A 21,299-nucleotide genomic window follows, 5' to 3' on the forward strand; every position below is an offset into this window, starting at 1 on the left:
CTTTCATTCTGAAGCAGTCTAGCACTTCTGAATGGATATTATCCAAAATAAAATAAGCACATGCACTTTCCCACACCATTCTATTTATCCTACTCCTCAATAATCAAGTGTTAGATGCTGAAACTGTCTCCTAACACCTTGCAGAGAAAAGACTGACCTGAAGAACAAGGTCTGGATTTAAATCTTGCTGTTTCATCAGCTGTTTGACTTGTTTTCTCCGCTCTACCAGTTTCCGGATCTCTCTGGGCAAAATGCCCATATCTAAGTTTGGAGCTGGCAACTCAGGGATCTGTTCTTGTTCCTCATCCTGAAAAACATACAATAGAAACTTCAAATAAATTATGAATCTTCCTTGTAAGAGGAAATCAATAATATATGAGCAGTTTCAAAAGGGACTAATCTAAGTAAGTGTGGTGGTACCAACCTATATCCTCAGCACTAGGGAGGCTGAGGCAGACAGAACAAGGTCCAGATCACTATGGGTTACAGAGTAAATCCCTGCCTCAAAAACCAAAACCACAACAGAAACCACAAAGAAACCAAACAAGAGAAAGGTCTGTGTGGTTATAAACCACTGATCCCCCTGCCCGCAATTCTCTCAGCTTGTGTCACTGTCACTGTTGCTCACACTTGTTACTTACACATTCAATTTCATGTAAAATAATGGAGTTCACAAATGGGGAACAACATGTCTGGGAAAAGTGTTTTTAAAATACAAATGCTAAGACAGACTTCTAATACTGAATAAAAAAGAACCAGCATCTAATTTCTTGTTTTATAGCATTTGTACAACCAAACAAAATGCTACAGTTTCACTACTACTGTAAATGCTATTACTGTTAAAAATAAAGAAGTTTTATAGGTCATGACATTTCTAAAACCTAAAATATATATGCATGCGTGCGCGCGTGCACACATACACACACACGCACACATTCCTTAGCATTTATTGAGTACCTTTTACCTATAAATTGCTTTGCAATCACCAGAAGAATAGCAACATTTTAGAAAGGCAATCAGTAGTCATCTTATATTAAAATTTTTAGCAGGAAAAAGCAGGGAAAGCATTAGGCCTTTTTTCCTCAAGCCTCCATTAATTCTATTAACAACCTGCAAAGAACAGCCAGGCACAGTTACCCTTTGAAAGATCCAAAATTTAAAAAAAAAAAAAAAACCCTTTGGCTTAAAGCATGTCAAGTCAATGCCATTTGATGATACAGCCTTTACAAAGTACCTGATTTTATAAAGATCAATATCATAAAATGAACATTCATAATACTAATAGGGACCTATTGTTTTCCAATATAGAACATGATGATAGCGAACCTAATATAGAGAGCTTCCACTGTATTACAGCAACTAGAGAAGTCACATAAAAAGTAAACTGAGCTCTTGCCTTCTTGCTCTCGCTGTCCTCTCTTCCAGCTCCCCCCTCCCTATTCCCCTCCCCCTTTCCACTTGCTCATGGCTGGCCTCTACTCCTCTGGCTTAAAGTGTATTCTATACTTCAAAAAAGGGTGGGGGGAGCCGGGCAGTGGTGGCGCAATTCTGTAATCCCAGCACTCTGGGAGGCAGAGGCAGGCGGATTTCTGAGTTCGAGGCCAGCCTAGTCTACAGAGTGAGTTCCAGGACGGCCAGGGCTACACAGAGAAACCCTGTCTCGAGAAAAACCAAATCCAAAAAACCAAAAAAAAAAAAAAGGGGGGGGGGGGGGGAGGACTGATAGATTCTTGGGTGAAGACATTTAGAATTCATCTGAAGCCCTAACAGCACCTCCAGGGTGACACTAAGTGTTCCCCTTCAAATAATACAGAATGCACAAATTACCTCATGTATAGTATTGCTAAAAATGACTTCTTGGGTCTTTCCACTCTCTGATATACGTAGAGCCCAAAAGGAAAATTTCAAATAGGCAAAACATTGGTGGGCATCAGTTGTGGAAGAACAATGATAACTGTGACTATACTTGAAAAATAGCAGGACAGAGCCAAAGAATATTCATCAACAGCAGCTGCTACATTTAGGGGTTGTTTTCCAATAAATTCTTTTTAAAATTATGTTCTAGTCCCTCAGAGAGGTCCACTCTTAGCAGACAAATTTGTAGTAAGTGAATCCACCCCTGTGGACAGAAGGGATGGAACGAGATGATGACTAAGTCAAGGAAGTCCATCAGATACTCTCTTCTGGGAATATGAAATTGGAACTGAAAAGAACAAATCCAGACATGCTGAAAGTAGAGTGTAGATAAATTCAGAACCTGAAGGCAAATGGGGTCAGGGGTGGAGGGAGCAGAGAGAAAGGGAAGAAGAGGACAATAGGGTAAAAGAAATAAACTGTGATGAGTAATAATACGGTCCTATACTGAGACAGAATTACTTAGCAATACAGAAGAAGCTACAACTAACTACAGATGAAACAGTATGCTAAGTGAAACAAGCCATACACATGCAAAATTCACATACTGCATGATTCAAATTACACAGACTGTCCAGAGCAGACAACTGTATAGAGTCAGAAAGATTGGTGGCTTCTGGTGAAAACCAAGCTCCAATAGACAGGTCCAAGCTCCAAACTCAAGGTCACATACATGGCCTTGATTAAGCTCAATAGATCACAAAACAAAACAAAGCAAAACAAAACAAAAACACATCAATGTAGAAAGCAGGGTTTATAGGAAGAAAGGAGATAGGGTGAGGATAAGAGTTAACAATGCATCATATACATCCAGGAAAGTGCCAAGGAACAAATAAATACAAATCTTTAGTTTAAAAAGAGGATTAATGGATAAACAGAGCTAGGACCATGAAGGAATTTGATAGAGGTGGCAGCTAAACGTTTTGCTTCTGTGGAATAATCAAGCAGAATGAAGTAATGGTTTACAAACACTATGAAGACACTAAGAACTATCATGGCACACTATAAGTAGATTGGTAGGATTGTTCCTACATCGCTGTAACAAAGATACAGACCCAGTCTTAAGTTTATTTTTTATCAGCCCTCCTTTTGGATGACTAAGAAAGTACATAATTAGGGCTGGAGAGATAGTTCAGTGGGTAAAAATGCTTACTGAGCAAACATGATGACCTACCTGAATTTATATCACCAGAACTTTGGAAAAGAACAAGAACAGGGCCAACAAGATGATTCAGCAGGTAAAAGTTATTTGAGGGAGAGGAGTTAAGACAGGGATTTTGTGTGTAGCCCTAGCTGTCCTGGAACTCACTCAGCAGACCAGGCTGGTCTCTAACTCAGAGATCTGCCTGCCTGTGCCTCCCAAGTGCTGAGATTAAAGGTTTGTGACACCAGCAGGTGTTCTATGTTCTTCATGTAGAAGCCTCACAGCCTCAGTTTGATTACCAGAACACAAAATGAAAAGAGGTAACTCATGAAAGTTGTTCTCTAACCTCCACATGCACATTTACATTGGCACACAAACAAAAATAATGAATATTTTGTAAAGCTAACATGGTGCTACACCCCTACTGCCCCAGTGGAGAGATGGGAGACAAAGGCAGATCCCAGGAGCTCACTAGCCAGCCACTCTAGCAAAAATGACAAGCTGCAGGTTCAGTGAGAGACCCTGTCTCAAAACTTAAGGTGATAGGAGAAGATAATTGTTGCCAGCTTCTACAAACACATACACATGCAGAGACGTATACAAACATGCAGTAAGAAGAAAGAAGAAAATCTATGGTACTGACACCTTTGGCTCTTTTCCTTCTTTAAGGAATTCTTTAAACATTGATTTCAAGAGCCCCTGGTTGAATACAAACCTCTGTAGCTTTCTGCACTTCTGAAGCAACTCTTTGCACTGTTGTAAAACAAATGTTAAATTCCTGAATGATGGAAGGATATAAGCTGTTGAAATCCAGGAGCAAAATGAACTTGTCATAAAAACCTGAAAAAAAAAAGCCGCATAATGTCAAAAAAGTCTAAAGTGCCATTCAAATGTCTCATTAGAAGTACCATATATAGGAAATATATACCATCCCATGTTGTAAAGCAGGTAAAATGAGAAGTCAACTAGAAATCATAAGATGACTTAGATTACACTAAAAACAGAAATCACAAAAGAAAGGGTGAAAGACTCTTTCTTGGGAACCAGAGACCATCAGCCTGATCCCCAGCAGTTCCAAAGCACCCATTATTATGTGTCAGCACCTTCCCTTGTCAATTGTTATAAAATATATTATGTTCATTTCCTAAACTACAGTTAAGCATTATTTCCCACTACTCTCCCACCTCAACACAAATAAAAACTCAAGTGTGTGTGTGTGTGTGTGTGTGGTGTATTTTCATTAATTAATACTTTTACAACCTGATCTTCAAGGAATAAAACATCCCATTTGCCTATACAAAAACTGCTTAAGTTCAGCCATGAAAAAGATATGAATGTCAGTAGAGGTACAATCCACCCTTTCTTAAAAAGGATGAACAGAAAGCTACTATATTTCTCTAGGACATTCATCAAACATTATCTTTAACTCAAGAAGAATCTGCCACCATAAATGTCCACTAAAACAGCACGAACTGCAAACATGCACTGGTAGCTTACTCCTCATCTCTATACCACACAATCCAACCTATTCCTTTTGCTCCTCTGTGGTAGATACTATCATGTCCTTTTCATAGAAAAGGAAACTAAGCTTAAAAGACATTAAATGGGCAGCACCCAAACCAATATCTAACACCAAAAGTATCGCTCCTCATTGCAACTAATGAAATTGCTTTTGTTAAAAAAATGTCTTCTGTATTACTTGATAAAATTCACATAACTGTGCATAGGCATAACTATACTATTGAGCTATACACAGCTGGAAACTAAGATGGTCTGAAAAAATAAAGATAAACCTCTAAATATCACAAATCATCTTTCTCTTCTGGATAACAAAGAAAAGGTGCTCTCCTGCTAAATTTTAATTCAATGGTTATTTGATTTAACATTGCTTTCCAAATTACCCAGCTCTGGCATGTATGGGGAAAATACTGAAATTACTCTCACATAAAGAAGGAAAAATAGGTACTTCTACTACATGACAAACAGCTGCCTATATACTGGAGCAGGGACTGAAACCAAATCTGTATTTCTCTATCACCTATAAGCTAAGAGTTTTCTAAATAGCTAGAAAAAAAGTAATATATATAGTCATATATATTGAAATATAAGAAATTTAAATTTCAGCTGGGCGTGGTGGCGCACCCCTGTAATCCCAGCACTTGGGAGGCAGAGGCAGGCGGATTTCTGAGTTTGAGGCCAGCCTGGTCTACAGAGTGAGTTCCAGGACAGCAAGGACTACACAGAGAAACCCTGTCTCAAAAAAACCACAAAAAAAAAAAAAAGAAAGAAAAAAAGAAAAAAAAGAAATTTAAATTTCAAGGTATATAAGTAAAGCTGTATTGACAAACAGCAAAAAAATTCATACTGTATTCACATTTGGTAAACTAGGCTTCACATGCATAAAAGAAAAAAATAAAGTCATCAATAAAGTTTGTTTACCTCCAAGATAAAACTAGCTCTATTTGAAGTTATTTCTCAATACAGTGGATCTCAAGTCAAGAGTAGAAACCCTTTTGGAGGTCAAATGACCCCTTTGCAGGGGTCGCTTAAGACCATTGGAAAACAGATATTTACCTCATGATTCATACCAGTGGCAAAATTACAGTTATGAGGAAGCAACTAAAATAATCTTAGAGTTGGGGGTCACCACATGTGGAACTGTAATAAAGGGTCACAGCATTAAGAAGGTTGAGAACCACTGTCAATACCAAGTGCAAACCAATCTGCTACAAGGTCTTACCAACTTTAGGATCCAAAACCAATCCTCCAGCATAAGCTGCTTTCTTACGACCTTTCTTGTATTTATTGGTATCCCCATCAATTTCCTCATCTTCATCTCCCTATTTTGAATGGAAAGAGAGCATCACCAGCTAGCAACTAGTTAATGAATTATAATACTGGGTTACAAAAATATTTACTTTGACTTTAGCGGTCCTACCTACAGGAAATAATAAATAATAAAAAGTATTATTATTATCATAATACTTGTTCATGGATCCAAATGAATACCAAGCATGGTAGTTTCTTAAGTAAATAACCAGTTTCCTGATTTCTATATTTCTATGTTCCTGAAATCCTAAAAATTTCATTTGGGTGTTAAGGATATAGGTTAGCCTGGAACTTACAAAACCAACCTGGTTTCCATTACCAGTACCACATAAAACCAGGTGTGAGGACACATACCTGTAATCCCATATTTGGAAGGTAGAGCTAGGAGGATTATAAATTCAAGGGCATCCTCAGCTATATAAAAAGATAGAGGACATAGAGGACAGCCTGAGCTATATTAGACTGTGTCTTTTAAAAAAAAAAAAAGAGCGGGGTGGGGGGGAGAAGAAAAATTTTATATTGAAATCAATAGATATTAAAAGTTTTCATATTACATAAAGTTTGGGATTATAAAGAAGTTTTATTAAACCCATTATTCTAATATTAATGATACAAAAGCAATCCTCTTGTCTTAACCTCCCAAGCAGCTGGGACTCCAGTAAGTATCCTCATGCATGGTTTATTGACATTATTAGTATGAATTCCTTAAAATAAGTAAGCCCACAAAATGAAAAATCCATTTCAAAGTAGTTTACTAACAGCCAACATTCAATACCTCTGCAGAAGTTCAATAGTTCTAAATTAAAATTTGCTGACCCATAGTCAGTAATATACATAAAACAAACTATAAGAAACCAAGTCACACTTTTAACATTCAATCCAAATTCTTAAATTAACTATCAGAGCAGATAAAATGAAAAATGGAAAAAAATAAGTTTCAGTTCCAAAGTCACAGAAGCTACTTCAGAAGCCTGATTGGTGCGGTCATAACCATACTAGTAATAGGTTGTATGCCCCAATAGAAGTCTAAAATCTGAAACTTTTTAAGTGTCAACATGAGTCTACAAGCAAAATTTAGCACATGTAGCCACATGTGACAGTTGGTTAAAATATTATTAAGATTACCTTCAGGTAATATACACATAAATACAAATCTATGTACATAAGTGAAACATAAACGAGTTTAGCGTTTGGACACTCCAAGATTTCCCATTATGTATATACAAAGCTTTCAAAATAAAATAAATAAATCTGAAAGACTTCCAATTCCAAACATTTACTATTAGGGATATTTAACATACATACATATGAATATACATATACACATAGTACAAAACAAACATAAAAGCTCAAAGGTTAAAGCTACAAAATATTTAACTAACATTTAGCTTTGGGTAAATCTGAGTGGGAGCAAATATTTTCTATATATAGTAATTCATCAAAGAAGTCTACTGAAGTCCTCAAAGACATTACATAAATAATACTAACATTACAGAAAACAACCATACAGATACAATGCAGCAAACTTGAGAGTGATCGTAGTTTAGAGGGGATTAATTATTTTAGAAGCAATATTTTTAAAGGCTATCTAAGTACTAAAACAAAGGGATAAGAAAAGGCAAGGTACTATAGAATTTTGGACCCACCAGTTTTTGCTGAGGTTTTCTGAAAATCTGCTTGTCAGGCACAATATAGTTGTTTTCATAAAATGCATGAAGCAACAAAAACTCGTTTCGCTCAGATCGTCCGCCCATCAGTGTCCTAGACTATTAAACAGAATTTTTAAAACTTTGAACTCAAAACCACCACAAACAAAAGCAGCTTTGAATCAGTTCATTTAACCATGGCACCCCCTTCAGCTACTCACAGTAACCAAGGTTGCTTTTACTAAATTATTTCTAACTTTCTCTTTAAGCATTTAGGGAATAAAGGGAGTTTCAAATACTGACAGTGTGGCTATTTCCTTAATCCAAAATATATCACTCCGCCAGAAACATCCAGATGTTAGGAATAAAATCCTTATGTTCACCCAAATCCCCACATACTGCACCTGGCAGTTCTCCCTTTCTCCCAACCAGTTCTACTTTTACAAAAGAAGCCCAGCTTTCAGAATCCCAGTTCCTCATTTTATAAGCATGCATTTAGACTCATTATCATATAACAACTACCCCAAGCAAACACTGAATCCAACAGGAAATGCTTTTTCCCCATTTCTAAGTTAAATTTACCATAATGTTCCCAGCGATGTTAGTGATCTGCAATGCTAATGGAAGAACATTTAGCTCACACATGATCTGCAAAATAAATCTGGCATCTTTCCAGATGTGTTCCAACAGGTACAACAGATGAGAAGATTCACTGTACAGAAAAAATAGAATGAAACAGAAATCAAGTAATTAAAAGAAACAATGACTATAATCAGAACTTAAAATATTACAAGGATTTTTTTGGTGTAACTTCAGAACAGTGGAACCTTGGCTTTGGAAACTATTTAAAATAAGGTCATTATATAATTAGAAATGCATTGATACCATCAGTCCTAGTACCCGTCTCAACAACAACAACAAAAATCCATACCATGAAATTATGTGTTAACTATAGCCAAAGATTTATCTAGTGTTAATTGTAACCTAAAACTATCTAAGTCATTTTATTCATTCAATCAAGTAATTATATATTATATGCCTACTATCTCTGAGGCACTCACTGGCTGTAACCAAAGACACAAATTCCAGTCCTTGTGAGGGAGACAGGGTATAAAAAAAGAAAAATAGGTAATATTTATACAATGGTACATATTGAGTACAAACAAAAGGGCGGGAAACAAAGAAAATATAAACTATCAGAAGGAGAAATTGAATTTTTACTGAGAGCAAGGGAAATGTCACTGAAAATAAAGACCAAGAAGTGACAGAGCAAGCTTTATAGATGGGTATTTTAGGGAAGAGCATTACAAATAAAAGCACAAAGACTCTGAGTGAGGTAGCAATCTAGCATTTGCAGAAACACAATGGACGTTGATATGGCTAGATCACAGAATAATGGAGACAGCAGTAGAATAGCAGAAAATCAATACCACAAAGACACAATACATACAACCTAGTAAGCTAATATAAGGACTTTACTCTGAATAAAACAGTATCTATCACTACCACAAAATTTTGATCAGACTTAATTTTAGCAGGACCACTCTGATCCTAAAATATGAAAAAACCCGAAGAAGGCAACAAAATTAGTGCATAAACCCACTGCTATGGTTTGACATAGTTTGTCTCTCCTGAAACTGAGTAGGTTTTAATCCCCGCTGTGAAATACTCTGGGGCATATGGGGATAGAACTTCAGACCTTGCTTGGTGTTATTAGCACCAGCAGCTACCTATGAAATATTATAAGGCTAAAAACAAAAATACAAAGGTTGTATTATTTAAAGTTGAAGCCTTTGAGTATCCATGGCTGAAAACTGGTGTCTTTGTAAGAGGTTAGTAGATATAGACCTACATGTACTTTTTTAGACCTAATGACAGAGGTACAACCATATAACTCTTATCAGAGGAGATCCATCAATCTTGGACCTCCAGAGTCATATACCAAAACAAACCTCTTTCCTTTTTATCTTATCCAATATGTGGCATTGTGCTATTTATTGCTAACAGATAATGGAATTAGACACATCAAGGAAGAGTATGGTATGCTCAGTGAAGGTTAAAGTGCTAGGAGCTTTATTAAAAAGACAGATCTGAAAAATGTTCCTTGATGAATTTACTGTGGGATGTCACACAAGAATAATCAAGGATGTCTAAGAGGTATGAGGTAGAAGATGACTTTGAAGGTTTCCAATAGTACTAAAACATCCGTAATCATCGATACAGCTATGAAAGCTTACAGAAAAAAAAAACTAAGAGAAAAAAACAGTAGTTCAGTTTTGTTTTGTTTTTTAACAATCTGAGGTTCGTATTAACTATCAGGTAGATCTAAAATTTGAGCTAAGGTTTAAAGCAAAGATATAGAGGCAGATGGCATGAGCCCCCGATATGGAACTTATACTACAAATCAGATAACCTACAAAGGAAATATAATTAAAAGTAGCTGAAGGACTCAGGAGAAATAGGTTTTAAAAAGTACTCAACAGGCAAAAGAAACCTATTTTAAAAATAAGTAATCAGTGCTGGGGAGATGGCTCAGTGGTTAAGAGCACTGGCTGCTTTTCCAGAGGACCCAGGTTTAATTCCCAACACACACATGACAGCTCACAACTATCTCTAACTCTTGTTCCAGGAGACCCAACACCCTCAGACAGGCATGCAGTCAAAACATAAATAATTTTTTTTAAAAGTAACCATAGCTGGATATAGTGACACACACCTCTAGCCAAAGCACCCAAGAAGAAGAAGCAGGCAGATCTCTCTGAGTTCAAGATCTATATAGAAAGTTTCAAGACAGACAGACCTATACAGTAAAAGAAGCATGGACTTTGTACTTCAGATCTTCAGATCTGTAATCCAATCACTCAGGATTCAAGTTCAAGGCCAAAGCAAATTATAGAACAGGATCATGTCTACAGGAACCAAAAGAAACACATGGTATGTCTAAATTACCTGCTTGGTTTTTATATATTCAAAATGCCCACAGTGATTCTCAAATATGAGTTAAGGTTAAAAATCTAAATTCTTATTAATCTCCAAATTACAATTAGAAAACATGAAGAAGGCAGGTAGAGGAGATAGAAGTCAACTGACTCAATTAGAATAATTAAAGCGATAAACTATGTTAAAATATAAAAGCAAAGGATATGGTCTAATTGGTACAAAAAGTTTGACTGTCTGCTCCATGATACCAGTAACTGGCTGGCTAGTGTACCTCTAGCCTAAGGAGAAGAGGGACAGTGGCACGCTACTATTGCTCACTTCAAGAAAAACAAATTCTAAAGAGTCCAGTATCATACCTATACATGTTTCGTATATTTTCTGTTGGAATTACAATCCTCTCAGCTTTCAGAATCTGCTGAACAAGTTCAGACAAATGGTAGCTTTTGCAATGAATCAATTCTTTTGCTGAAATTTCCACATCACATATCATTCGGCCACAGGTAGCATTTCTTTCACCAAATCCACTCCGGCTCTACAAGTCAGAAACAAAAACCAAATCCCATGAAGTAACAAGTACTGAGAACAATTTGTTCTGACCTATTTTGGAACTGCTCTCAAAACTACAATACTCAAATTCTCCTTCCACTTATAAGCTATGCACTTCTGAACACCTACTATGTATCTGATGCTGTTCTAGGTACTCTATTTATCACAGTGAATAAAACAAAGTATTACTTGGCACAGTATATGATGGCTTTCAATGTCCTACACAGAAAATTGGCAGTGAGGAGGAAGTTAATATTGACCCTGTCTTTCCTGTAAACTGTTATAGCATAACCAAATACTGCTGGTTAATGGAGGAAAGGTAATTTTACAGACAATTATAACTAATAACTAATAAACATGAACTAGAACTAGAAAAGCATTTTATAGCTTCTAATGAAGTGATTAAATGAGACAAAAATGACTAATATATGAAACTGCTAGGCCAGTGACTTGCCTAGAAGGATGATTCTACCCCTTCTTCTACAGTGTTATTTTAACTTTGGCATTGAATGTCTTTCTTGAATCCAGTATTTTATTTATAAAAGCCACAGGTACTCTTTTTAAAAATCAGCATTTAAATCTAAGAATGAAATCTAGTAATAAAAGATAGTCCATCTTAGATGCATATTACCTTTACTTTGGCATTCCTAAAGAAATAGACTGTGGGAAGGTTTATTAGGCTCTGAAATCATTGATGATGATTATTCAGGTTGAAAATTTAGTGGAAGGGAGCTAAGTATTTTCTGTTGGAGCTATCTCTCATAGAAACTTTTATTTGGTTTTTATACATTCTCAGAGGGATTATGTAACTTGAGATCATTAGGGAAAGAACTGAGATTTCAGCTCAGAACCCAAGGTCTATTGTAAAGTCCATGTTCCCTTCTTCCTCTGTTCTCTTCCTTCTCTCTTTAATTGTTTTATGTTTGTTTGTTGTTGTTTTTGAGAGTTTTATGTTTGTTTGTTTGAGAGCTTCCTGGTATTGCTTTAAATTTTTCCCTCTTTATAGAACATGGTGTATTAAACAACAAATGCCTATATAAAAACAGTGTATTCTCTAGTAACTACTCCATATTTAAAGGCCAAATAGAGAAGTGGAACTTTGAAATCATTACCCCAAGTTTTGGCATGTTGGATCTCCTCAGCCGACCTATCTTGGACCAGTAAGGAACTTTGCACTCGTTAATTCTTTGCAGTAGCACCTCCAGTTCAAAACCACAAATATTATGACCCTAGTCAGAAAAAGAGGCAGCTAATCACATAATGAACACAAATTAGAGGATTTGTCTTCAAATGCACAGAATTTCGTTGCCCTTTCTTTCTCTGGTCTCTAATTGAAGACATCAAGAGCTTACCTCCGATTGGAGTCCTCTCTTCTTGAGGAATTTATTCATCAGCAGCATTCATTAGTCTTGACATTAACTAGGCTGCTAGGAAGATTGCTGGAATAAACTTTATTTTATACTAATTGATGCAAGGTTTATATGGTACCTTTTAATTTACTGCTTGTGTCTTACAATGTTGGAGGCAAATGCAAATCTTTTACATGATCAATAAAAGCATCCTTAAAAACAGAAAACCTATGTTGTATAAGCTTACATGAGGCTTCTGAGGAATTCTATCCAGTTTCTTTAAAAACTAAGCATGAAGCCAGGGCTACACAGAGAAACCCTGTGTTGAAAAAAAAACTAAGCATGAACATTAGTAAGTTGGACCTTTAATTAATATAATTAATAAAATTATATATTAATATATTAATAAGTTATTAATACATTAATAAAATTAATGATATAATTAATAAAATTAATAAAATATAAACACTAGTGAATCCTTTGATTAAGTTAAAAACAAAGAAACAAAACTATACAATAGAAAAATTACTTGGCATAACCTCTACTTTCATTTCTATAATTTCTAATCAATACCCTTTGAATAATATTTTTCACATAGCTAGGTTTAATAAAAAAGAGATGGTTTCAAATAATTCAGATGAATATGTAGATTAACTTTGATTAAAAAATGTATACTACCACGTAGAGTAAATAAAATATTAGAAAGTAGAACTAATAGCCAGGTTCTGGAGAAATGGGGAACTAATAGTTTAGAGGAGCAGTTCACAACCTTCCCAATGCTGCAATGCTTTACTACAGTTCCTCATGTTGTGATGATGTGGTGGTACCCAACCATAGTTATTTTCACTGCTACTTCATAACTGTAATATGCCTACTGAAATGAATCATAATGTAAATATTTTTGGAGACAGAAGTTTACCAAAGGGGTCGAGACCCACAGGTTCAAAACCACTGGTCTAGAGTTTTAATTTTAAAATATGAAGAGCTGCAGAGATAGCAACATGGTAGTAACAGAGGTCAAAACAACAGTATGTTATAAATGTATATATTACCAATGAACCTACATGTAAGAGTGGTCAAAATAACTAATTTTAGATTATAAAAAGCTTAGTACTAAATGAATGAATAATTATACATATAAACATACATATACATATACATATCTATATATTTATGGCAGTTTCTCTATTAATAAAAGACCAGAAGGGTATAAGTGACACTTATTTCCCAATTAATATGGCTGGGGTCTCACACAGGATCCTATCTTATATCTGGGTTTGTCATGGACTTGTCCCTAATTCCCTAGGCTACATGTCCCAGGCTCTGTGACATCTACTTGGGATTCAAAAAACTGTTTTGAAAGAATGAATGCGACTAAGAGACTACTAAATTTTCTTGGTACTTTAAAGACAAATCCTGAAATACAGATTCATTATCCACCACTACCAGATAAGGTATCCAATAGGAAAAATGAAGCTGATGACACAGTTAACATTTCCTTCTCTCTTTTGTTTTCTCTCCAATACAGATGATAGAACCTAGAACCTAGGTCTCCGACATGGTAAGCAAGCACTCTAATTTGGAGCAATATTCCCAGCCCCTCCATTTTTTCTTAAATATCTACTTATCTCTAATTTGACAGCACAAGACTTTGATGTAACCAAATTGATAATGTTACACTTGAAATATAGGCACAGCCTAACTTCTGTTGAAAAAAACCAAAAAGAATTTAATATTTGATTGATCCATTAATCCAGGCAAAAGAGAAGGAGGAATTCAGATCAAGGAGCCACTAAACAAAGGGAGGTCAGAGCCTACGCAAAAGGAAAATGTTCCTTTACTACAAGGAAAAGGCACAAACCAACAGGAAATTACTAGCTTCACCAGGAAATTGTCAAGAGAGGGAAAAATTCCCTACACAAGAGCTCTCAAAGATCATAGAGATACACTGAGCTCCTAAAATTAAAATATTTATTTTGTATTTGTAATTTGACCCAAATCAAGCAAACTAATTAGAATTCTGAAGATACTGGCAATTTATACACATTCACTTACTAATGTACCACAAAATACCAGAAATTTATACACATTCACTTACTAATGTGCTATTTTCTAAATGTAGGTAACTAAGTTATCCTGAGCAGACTACTAATTCAAGGGCTGCTTTTATACCAGGAAAAACTATCCTGCATGGACTAGAATTTTCCTTCCTAGCTAAGAAATCTCACCATTTCATTCTAAAAACATTCTCTGATACTCAAAAGTAGATAACCAATAAAAAGTAAATGATTAACAAAGTCACACCAAAAACAATGAAGAACTCAAACACTACCCCATGACATGATCAAACATCTACTCACCACAAGAATATCAGGGTCAATTTTGTGAACTTTTGCAAGGAAAAATCCTAGCAAGGTTCTTTCTGTCGCAGCAACCTCAACCTTTATATTCTGTTAAGATTAAAAAAAAAAAAATACAAGCCTCAGTATTTTAAAAGACCAGATGCCTTACCTTCTTGCCCAACCAAAGTAAGATTTCTTAGGAATAAATATAACCATTCACTTCAAAACCATATACAGCAATATAATTTCTCACTCTCAGTTTTGCATAAAATAACTGTACAAAATCTCTGAGGACCTCATTCTTGTAATATACATGTAAATCAAGCAAAAATTTAAGTGCTAAGCAACATCTAGAGCAGAAATGTGCTTATACATAGACATGTTTGTACACTGGATACATTTTAAGCCGTATAAATCAGAGTACCTTTCAAGAACATTAGTTACTTTGCTATATAATACCTAGAAGAATTTGCTGTTTATGTATTTATCAAAGAAATCCCAAGGATTCTATAAACTAATCTCAAATAACAGTATGAGAACCAATAAATAAAAAAACTAAAAATAAACAGGTACCGAATAAGGCAAATATCTTAAATACAAATAAAGCTTATCCTCACACAGAAGACCTCTACTTGGATTAATGAATATCTATCAGGTACTCACAACTGCTCATATTAAACCATGTTTAAAACAAAGGTTGATGGCATTTATGTTTCCTACAACAAACTGAAGGTTTGAAAAATGTCAGTTTGACTTTAAGGGAATTTTCCTAGGTCATTTTATTTGAATAAATAAGTCAGGACAGGTCACACATGACAGTAACACAATAGTATCCCCTACTTATAAGAAGCCAATTGAAGTAATATTAAGTGAAACCTGACAAACTGCACCATTTAATTTTGTCAAGTGAAGATATTAACAAAATGAACCTACAATTCTTTCAACATTATCATTTCAAAAAGTGAACAATATGCTATTCAAAAACTACATTCTTTAGAGCAAATACATTTAATTTTTATGAAGAACTCAGTTCATTATACTGCTCCCCTGCTATTTTTTAAGGGCTTAGGATACCAACTACACAAAACTTATTTGGAGTTTTAAAAAAAATTATTGAAGCATTTAGATCAGAAAATATGAACCCTGTTGTTTCCTGGCGCTTTAACACCCACAGTATTCCCAATTCTATATGGTTTCCCTCTAGCTGGGGAGGGGCTTTATCCAATATGGTCCCAAAATACATGATCACTTTGGAAAAGCTTCCATAAAAGCTAACTGAAGTTTTAATGTATCCATCATAATTCTATTATATTCAGAAACTAATTTAAGAATTATTACAGGTCTAGTCTTATATTCCTAATGCATTTATCAAGTTAATGTATGAAGAATAGATTTTATAGAATAAAATACAGAATAAATTGTTTCCACTAGTCCATTCCATTCTCCTATTCTCTTTCCAAACAAAGAGATATCCAACATTTAAAGGAAATGAGTATTTACCTTTTTCTTAATGACTTCTTTGAAATCACATGGAAAAATACAATCCTTTGGTTTAGAGACAACTATAGGAAGGAAAAAAATTAGATTCTATCACTCATCTCAGTCCAATTTCAGATTCTACATGCTTCTAAATTGAAATTGGTTTAAATATAAATTTCTTGTGAGTCCTAAAAAGATGAGAAGGCCAAGATCTTCAGCCAGTCATGTTTTTGGCTCATGACTCAAAATAGCAGCCAACCAGAGACCCTTATACCCCTATAACTGTACAAAATACTCTAATCACAAACTTGCTTTCTAAGATAAAATGAAGGATTATAATAATTTTTCCCAAAAGAAATCCAATTACCACCAAAGCTTCAACCAGAACTGAACAGAGGAAATTAGTTTAACCTTCTCAAAGCTAAGCAGTACAGTGGACCAAGGCTTCCCCTCCTACACCCAAGGCTTGTCCCATATATAGCAGGCATTCACACAATGACATTCACAGAGAGGGTAAATGTTTGCTGAAATGACCTAAAAACTATTATGTTCCGTTTATTTCCCAGGCTCCTATCAGTATTTGGTTCCTCATTTAAGAGAAAACTTAAGATAAAACTTCACGATAATCATACTGCATATTGTCCTCTCTGAATATTTCTTGATATCACTTTCCTAATACCCAGGAAGCTAGACACAAGAACTGTTCAAAATAATCTCTGGTTCTGGACTAGAAAAAATTCCTAGGAAATATGAAAAATCAAATCTAACTTCCCACTTTCTTTTTAAACAAAATACTTATTTAAACAATCAATCTCTCAACATGGAATGTCAGACTTTTCCTTGAAGACCAACTCACAAAGCACACATACTATTCTATGGAACTGTTGCACCCACTGAATTTTATGCATAATACAACCCAATTCCAGTTTAATATGACTAAGATGTCTCATAAATCGGTAAAGATTCATTTATTCCTTGGTATTTTGCCTCATTACACAAGTGATTTTGCCCCATAAAACTCAAGTTTCAGCCGGGCAGTAGTGGTGCCTGCCTGTAATCCCAGCACTCTGGTAGGCAGAGGCAGGCAGATTTCTGAGTTCGAGGCCAGCCTGGTCTACAGAGTGAGTTCCAGGACAGCCATGGCTATACAGAGAAACCCTGTCTCGAAAAACAAAAAAATCAAAGAAAAAAAAAAAACAAACCTCATTTCCACAACTGAAAGTAAGCCTCTTTAATAAAATGCCCTATGTACTCTCAAAAACACGTTTCAAAGGACAAGTTACTGATCCAACTGGCAAAGAAAGTCAAACCAAAAAAGAATAAATCAAATTCTTAGCAAATCATCTTTTAAAAATACGTACCACAGAAATGCGTCTGAAAGGGAGGCTTTGGAGGTGCTTTATCTAATGGAAAACTGTGATGAACAAGCGCTGCCATAGCAATGATCTGCAAAGAAAGGAGGGGAAATCAGATACCTACTGCACTTTCTACAGTACCACAAGAACTACTAAGAACGTTGAAACATATCTTAATACATATAAATTCTTTTAACCTTTTAAAGAACATTTTTAAAGTTCTGACAAAGAGTTAGTATCTACAATATAGAAAGATCTAAATACCAAGAAAAGAACTGACTAAAAGTTGGGCATGAAACTAAATAAAACTCTCAGAAGAAGAAATACAAATAGCTGAGAAGTACGTTTTCAAATGTTCAACATCCTTAGCTACATGGGAAATGCAAATTAAAACTATGATGTCCATCAACTGCTGAATAATGAAAACATGGTACATATACACAATGGAATATTATAAAATCCTCAAGCAAATGGACGAGGCTAGAAATAATGAATGAAATAACACAAACTAGAACAAATACCACATGTTCTCTCATCTGTGGATGCTAGCTTTGACTCTGTGTGTTTAAGGTAGACTACCCACAGAAAGCAGGAAACTAGTTAGCAACCGTGGGTGCAGAGATTTCAAGGAAGTCAGAATAAATTCAGGTGATGAAAGGGAAAGGAGGAATAACTAAACAGGAAAGATAAAATGTAGGAAGTAATGGGAGGTCAAGTTGAGGAAGTTAACTAACACTAAAAACATTTGAAAAACCAATACTGTAGAAGCTTCCTATAATACACATACATATACGCATACGTATACGCATACACATACATATACAAAAGGAGTTCAAATGGAGTTACTCTATTATCAGGGAACAATGCCTTTCCCATATACCACAAGCTATCAAAAATAAAGCCCAGTGCCAAGCATAGGTTGACTCTTTTCAAGGTATTAGTCAGTGGGATCCCATACCTCACCCCATACATTACAAGTTATTATCAGATGATCTTGGATATACTCCAGAAACTCAGTGAGACCACATAGCTGAGTCATAACATGAAAAAATCAAACTGGTACAAACTTTTCATCCACACAGGCTAGCTTTAGTAATGCCAGAGGTTCTATTTATGCTACCAGGAATGAAAAGTATTAAACACTATTCCCAGCTGTGAACCCAGAAGCTAATACCACAGGGGCCAAAAGTAAGTGCCCAGTTCCCTGAGACTGGAGTTGCAGACAGTTGTGAGCTGCCATGTGAGTGCTGGAAATTGAGCCTAGGACCTCTGGAAGAGCATCCAGTATTCTTAACCACTGACCATCTCTCCAGAGCACCCGTCACCACACTTTATATCTCAATAGGGTTATTGAACACTTTGTCCTCTCTATATAATGTCTACAAATTCAGTTAAATCAAAAAACCTGATCTAACTAGATTCAAATTCCTGGGACTATTTTAAATGTGCTACTAATTATTTCTATAAAGTGTATAAGCATGTATTATCTATCTGTTTCTTTCTTTTTCAGTTGTATTAGTGGCTACTGGTGATTATTACTGAGACCAGTAGTTTTCAACCTTCCTAACGCTATGACCCTTTTATGCATTCTTCATGTTGTGGTGACCCTCAACCATAAAATTATTTTGTTGCAATTCTGCTACTGTTAGAATCATAATATAAATAGCTGATATGCAGAATATCTGATATGCAATCTCCAAAGGTGTTGTGACCCACAGGTTGAGAATCACTTAGACCCATTTCACTAAGAATTTCAAACTGGCAATTTTTGCTCATCATGTCCTAGAAACTTCTAAGAAGAACAATTTTGGATTACAATTAGCTGGCTTCCAGAACTACTTAACCCAGAAATGTCAGGACAAATACTGATTCATTTATTTTCATGTTTTCAGATGAGTTTATTCCATAGCTTCCCTCATAAAATGACATGGTATTATTTGACAGCACCATTAGGAATTTATGTTTCTGATACCTTCTGGAATTATTCTTCTGATACTCATATTGTCTCATATTTTGCCAGAGAGAGACTTTTCATTTTATTTCCTGAGTCAGATGTATCTTCAGTTAAAGTAATATTGCCCATGATCTCTGATGTAACAAGATGTTCCAGGCTTATCTTACATATTCCCTGCTCTGAATCAGCCTTTTCTCCACAAAGCCCTATTTCCTTTAGGAAGAAATAATATGTGGTAGCATCACTCTGGGAATGACTATTTCTCTTAATATTAACCAAGTACTAACTAAACCTTTCCTCAATACTTAATTATTAAGTCTGGCTATTTACTATGTTAACTGTGATCTGAAACATCAATGGTGGAGGACAGAGCTCAGTGGTAAGCTGATTATGTGCACTCAGTCAATCCTTAACACTACAATAAATAAATACGTAAGTACAGACATAAATAAATGATCAAATTATATACAAAAAGAAAACAATGCCTAAATAAGTATCAAAAAATTAGAAGCAAACATAAAGGAGCTTTGATTAACCAAAGTAAGACAAATACATCCATGAAAAACAAGCTGGATGGTATAGCAGCCCTATAGTTGAAGATACTGGAGAGACTTGGGTGGAAGGGCTTCATGAACCCAGACATTCAAGACCTGGATAACATAGTAAGATCCAAATGTGATAATAATAGTAATTATAATGAATGCCATAGATCAAAACTACCAAATATTCCACAAGTAACAAGACAGGAGTTTAATCTTTAGAACCAACATGGAAGAAAAAGAGATCTCCTATAAATTGTGTTCTGAGCTCCATACACATGCTATGACACATGCATGCACACACACATGCACACATACACACAAATAAAAAAAGTTGGAATTTGAAAAAATAAAAATTATTAATATAAAACACAAGAACACTACAAACACATAAATCTACATGCAAAAGGTAAAGTCAGAAACTAATAAAAATAACTGATGCTTTAAGTTCCCAACCTCTTACTCTGAAAGTCTGCAATAAAAGCATTTAGCCTGTTGTTCCTGTACAAACTACTACAATGTAATCAAATGCCAGTTAATGAAGGTTATTTTAAAGAAAAATTTAACTCGTAAATATGGTAAGAATTAGAAAGCCACCACTATCTATTGCAAGATATTTCCTATCCATTCACATTGAAGCAATGAGAGGCCAGTGATTGGAGGGGAGAGAGGAGGAAGAGCTAAGAAAAGCGAGGGGCAAGGCAAGAAGCCGGGGGGGGGGGGGGGGGGGGGGGGGGGGGCCGCACATGAGCAGGGCAGAGAGAGAGAGAGAGAGAGAGAGAGAGAGAGATGTGGATATCCAGATGGCTTCAGATGTATTTCTGGTGTTTTGGAGGTTAGAAATATTGGGATAGACTTTATCATTGTAAATTGACATTATGTAATTGGGAGTTTTATATGCATAAATATATTTGGCTAACTATTCAAGTTTTAAGAGTAATGCTTTACCGGATACTTGGAAAGGAGTGGGTGCTGGGCAGAAGTGTGGGACTACTATCTAACACTACAAACTTTACAACTCCTAGTGAAGTAAAAAAACTTAGGCAAAAATAATTCACATTAAAAAAAAAAATTGGATCAGTGGCTTTCTCCTGGGATAAATGTACAAACCTCCTTTTCCCTGAGTGACATCTAGTAATGGCTGTAGAAAATTTTTAGTTGTTACAACTAGGAAAAGTAGTGCTACTTGCATCTAACAGGTACAGGCCAGAAATGCTATTAAATATCCTGTGGTACACAGGATAGTGCTTGGCAACCAAGAA

At 35.4% G+C, this 21,299-nt stretch overlaps 1 protein-coding gene and 1 non-coding gene across 2 annotated transcripts in view; both read right to left on the reverse strand.

Moving 5' to 3' along the window:
• The window catches only part of Pola1 (DNA polymerase alpha 1, catalytic subunit), a 318,138-nt gene that overhangs the window by 279,707 nt on the left and 17,132 nt on the right, over window positions 1–21,299 (reverse strand). Inside the window, exons 6-15 of the mRNA XM_052170245.1 lie at window positions 17,551–17,635; window positions 16,211–16,272; window positions 14,729–14,818; window positions 12,132–12,248; window positions 10,830–11,005; window positions 8,116–8,245; window positions 7,534–7,653; window positions 5,799–5,898; window positions 3,774–3,898; window positions 158–307 (exon numbers count right to left, since the gene is read on the reverse strand). Coding sequence (XP_052026205.1) covers window positions 158–307; window positions 3,774–3,898; window positions 5,799–5,898; window positions 7,534–7,653; window positions 8,116–8,245; window positions 10,830–11,005; window positions 12,132–12,248; window positions 14,729–14,818; window positions 16,211–16,272; window positions 17,551–17,635 — 1,155 coding nt within the window. The remainder of the gene's footprint in view (window positions 1–157; window positions 308–3,773; window positions 3,899–5,798; window positions 5,899–7,533; window positions 7,654–8,115; window positions 8,246–10,829; window positions 11,006–12,131; window positions 12,249–14,728; window positions 14,819–16,210; window positions 16,273–17,550; window positions 17,636–21,299) is intronic.
• On the reverse strand, window positions 4,391–4,515 carry LOC127675898 (small Cajal body-specific RNA 24). Its single transcript, XR_007975579.1, has one exon. It is a non-coding gene; the product is annotated as a small Cajal body-specific RNA 24 (non-coding RNA).

Source organism: Apodemus sylvaticus, chromosome X (assembly GCF_947179515.1).
Source record: "Apodemus sylvaticus chromosome X, mApoSyl1.1, whole genome shotgun sequence".
Taxonomy (NCBI): domain Eukaryota; kingdom Metazoa; phylum Chordata; class Mammalia; order Rodentia; family Muridae; genus Apodemus; species Apodemus sylvaticus.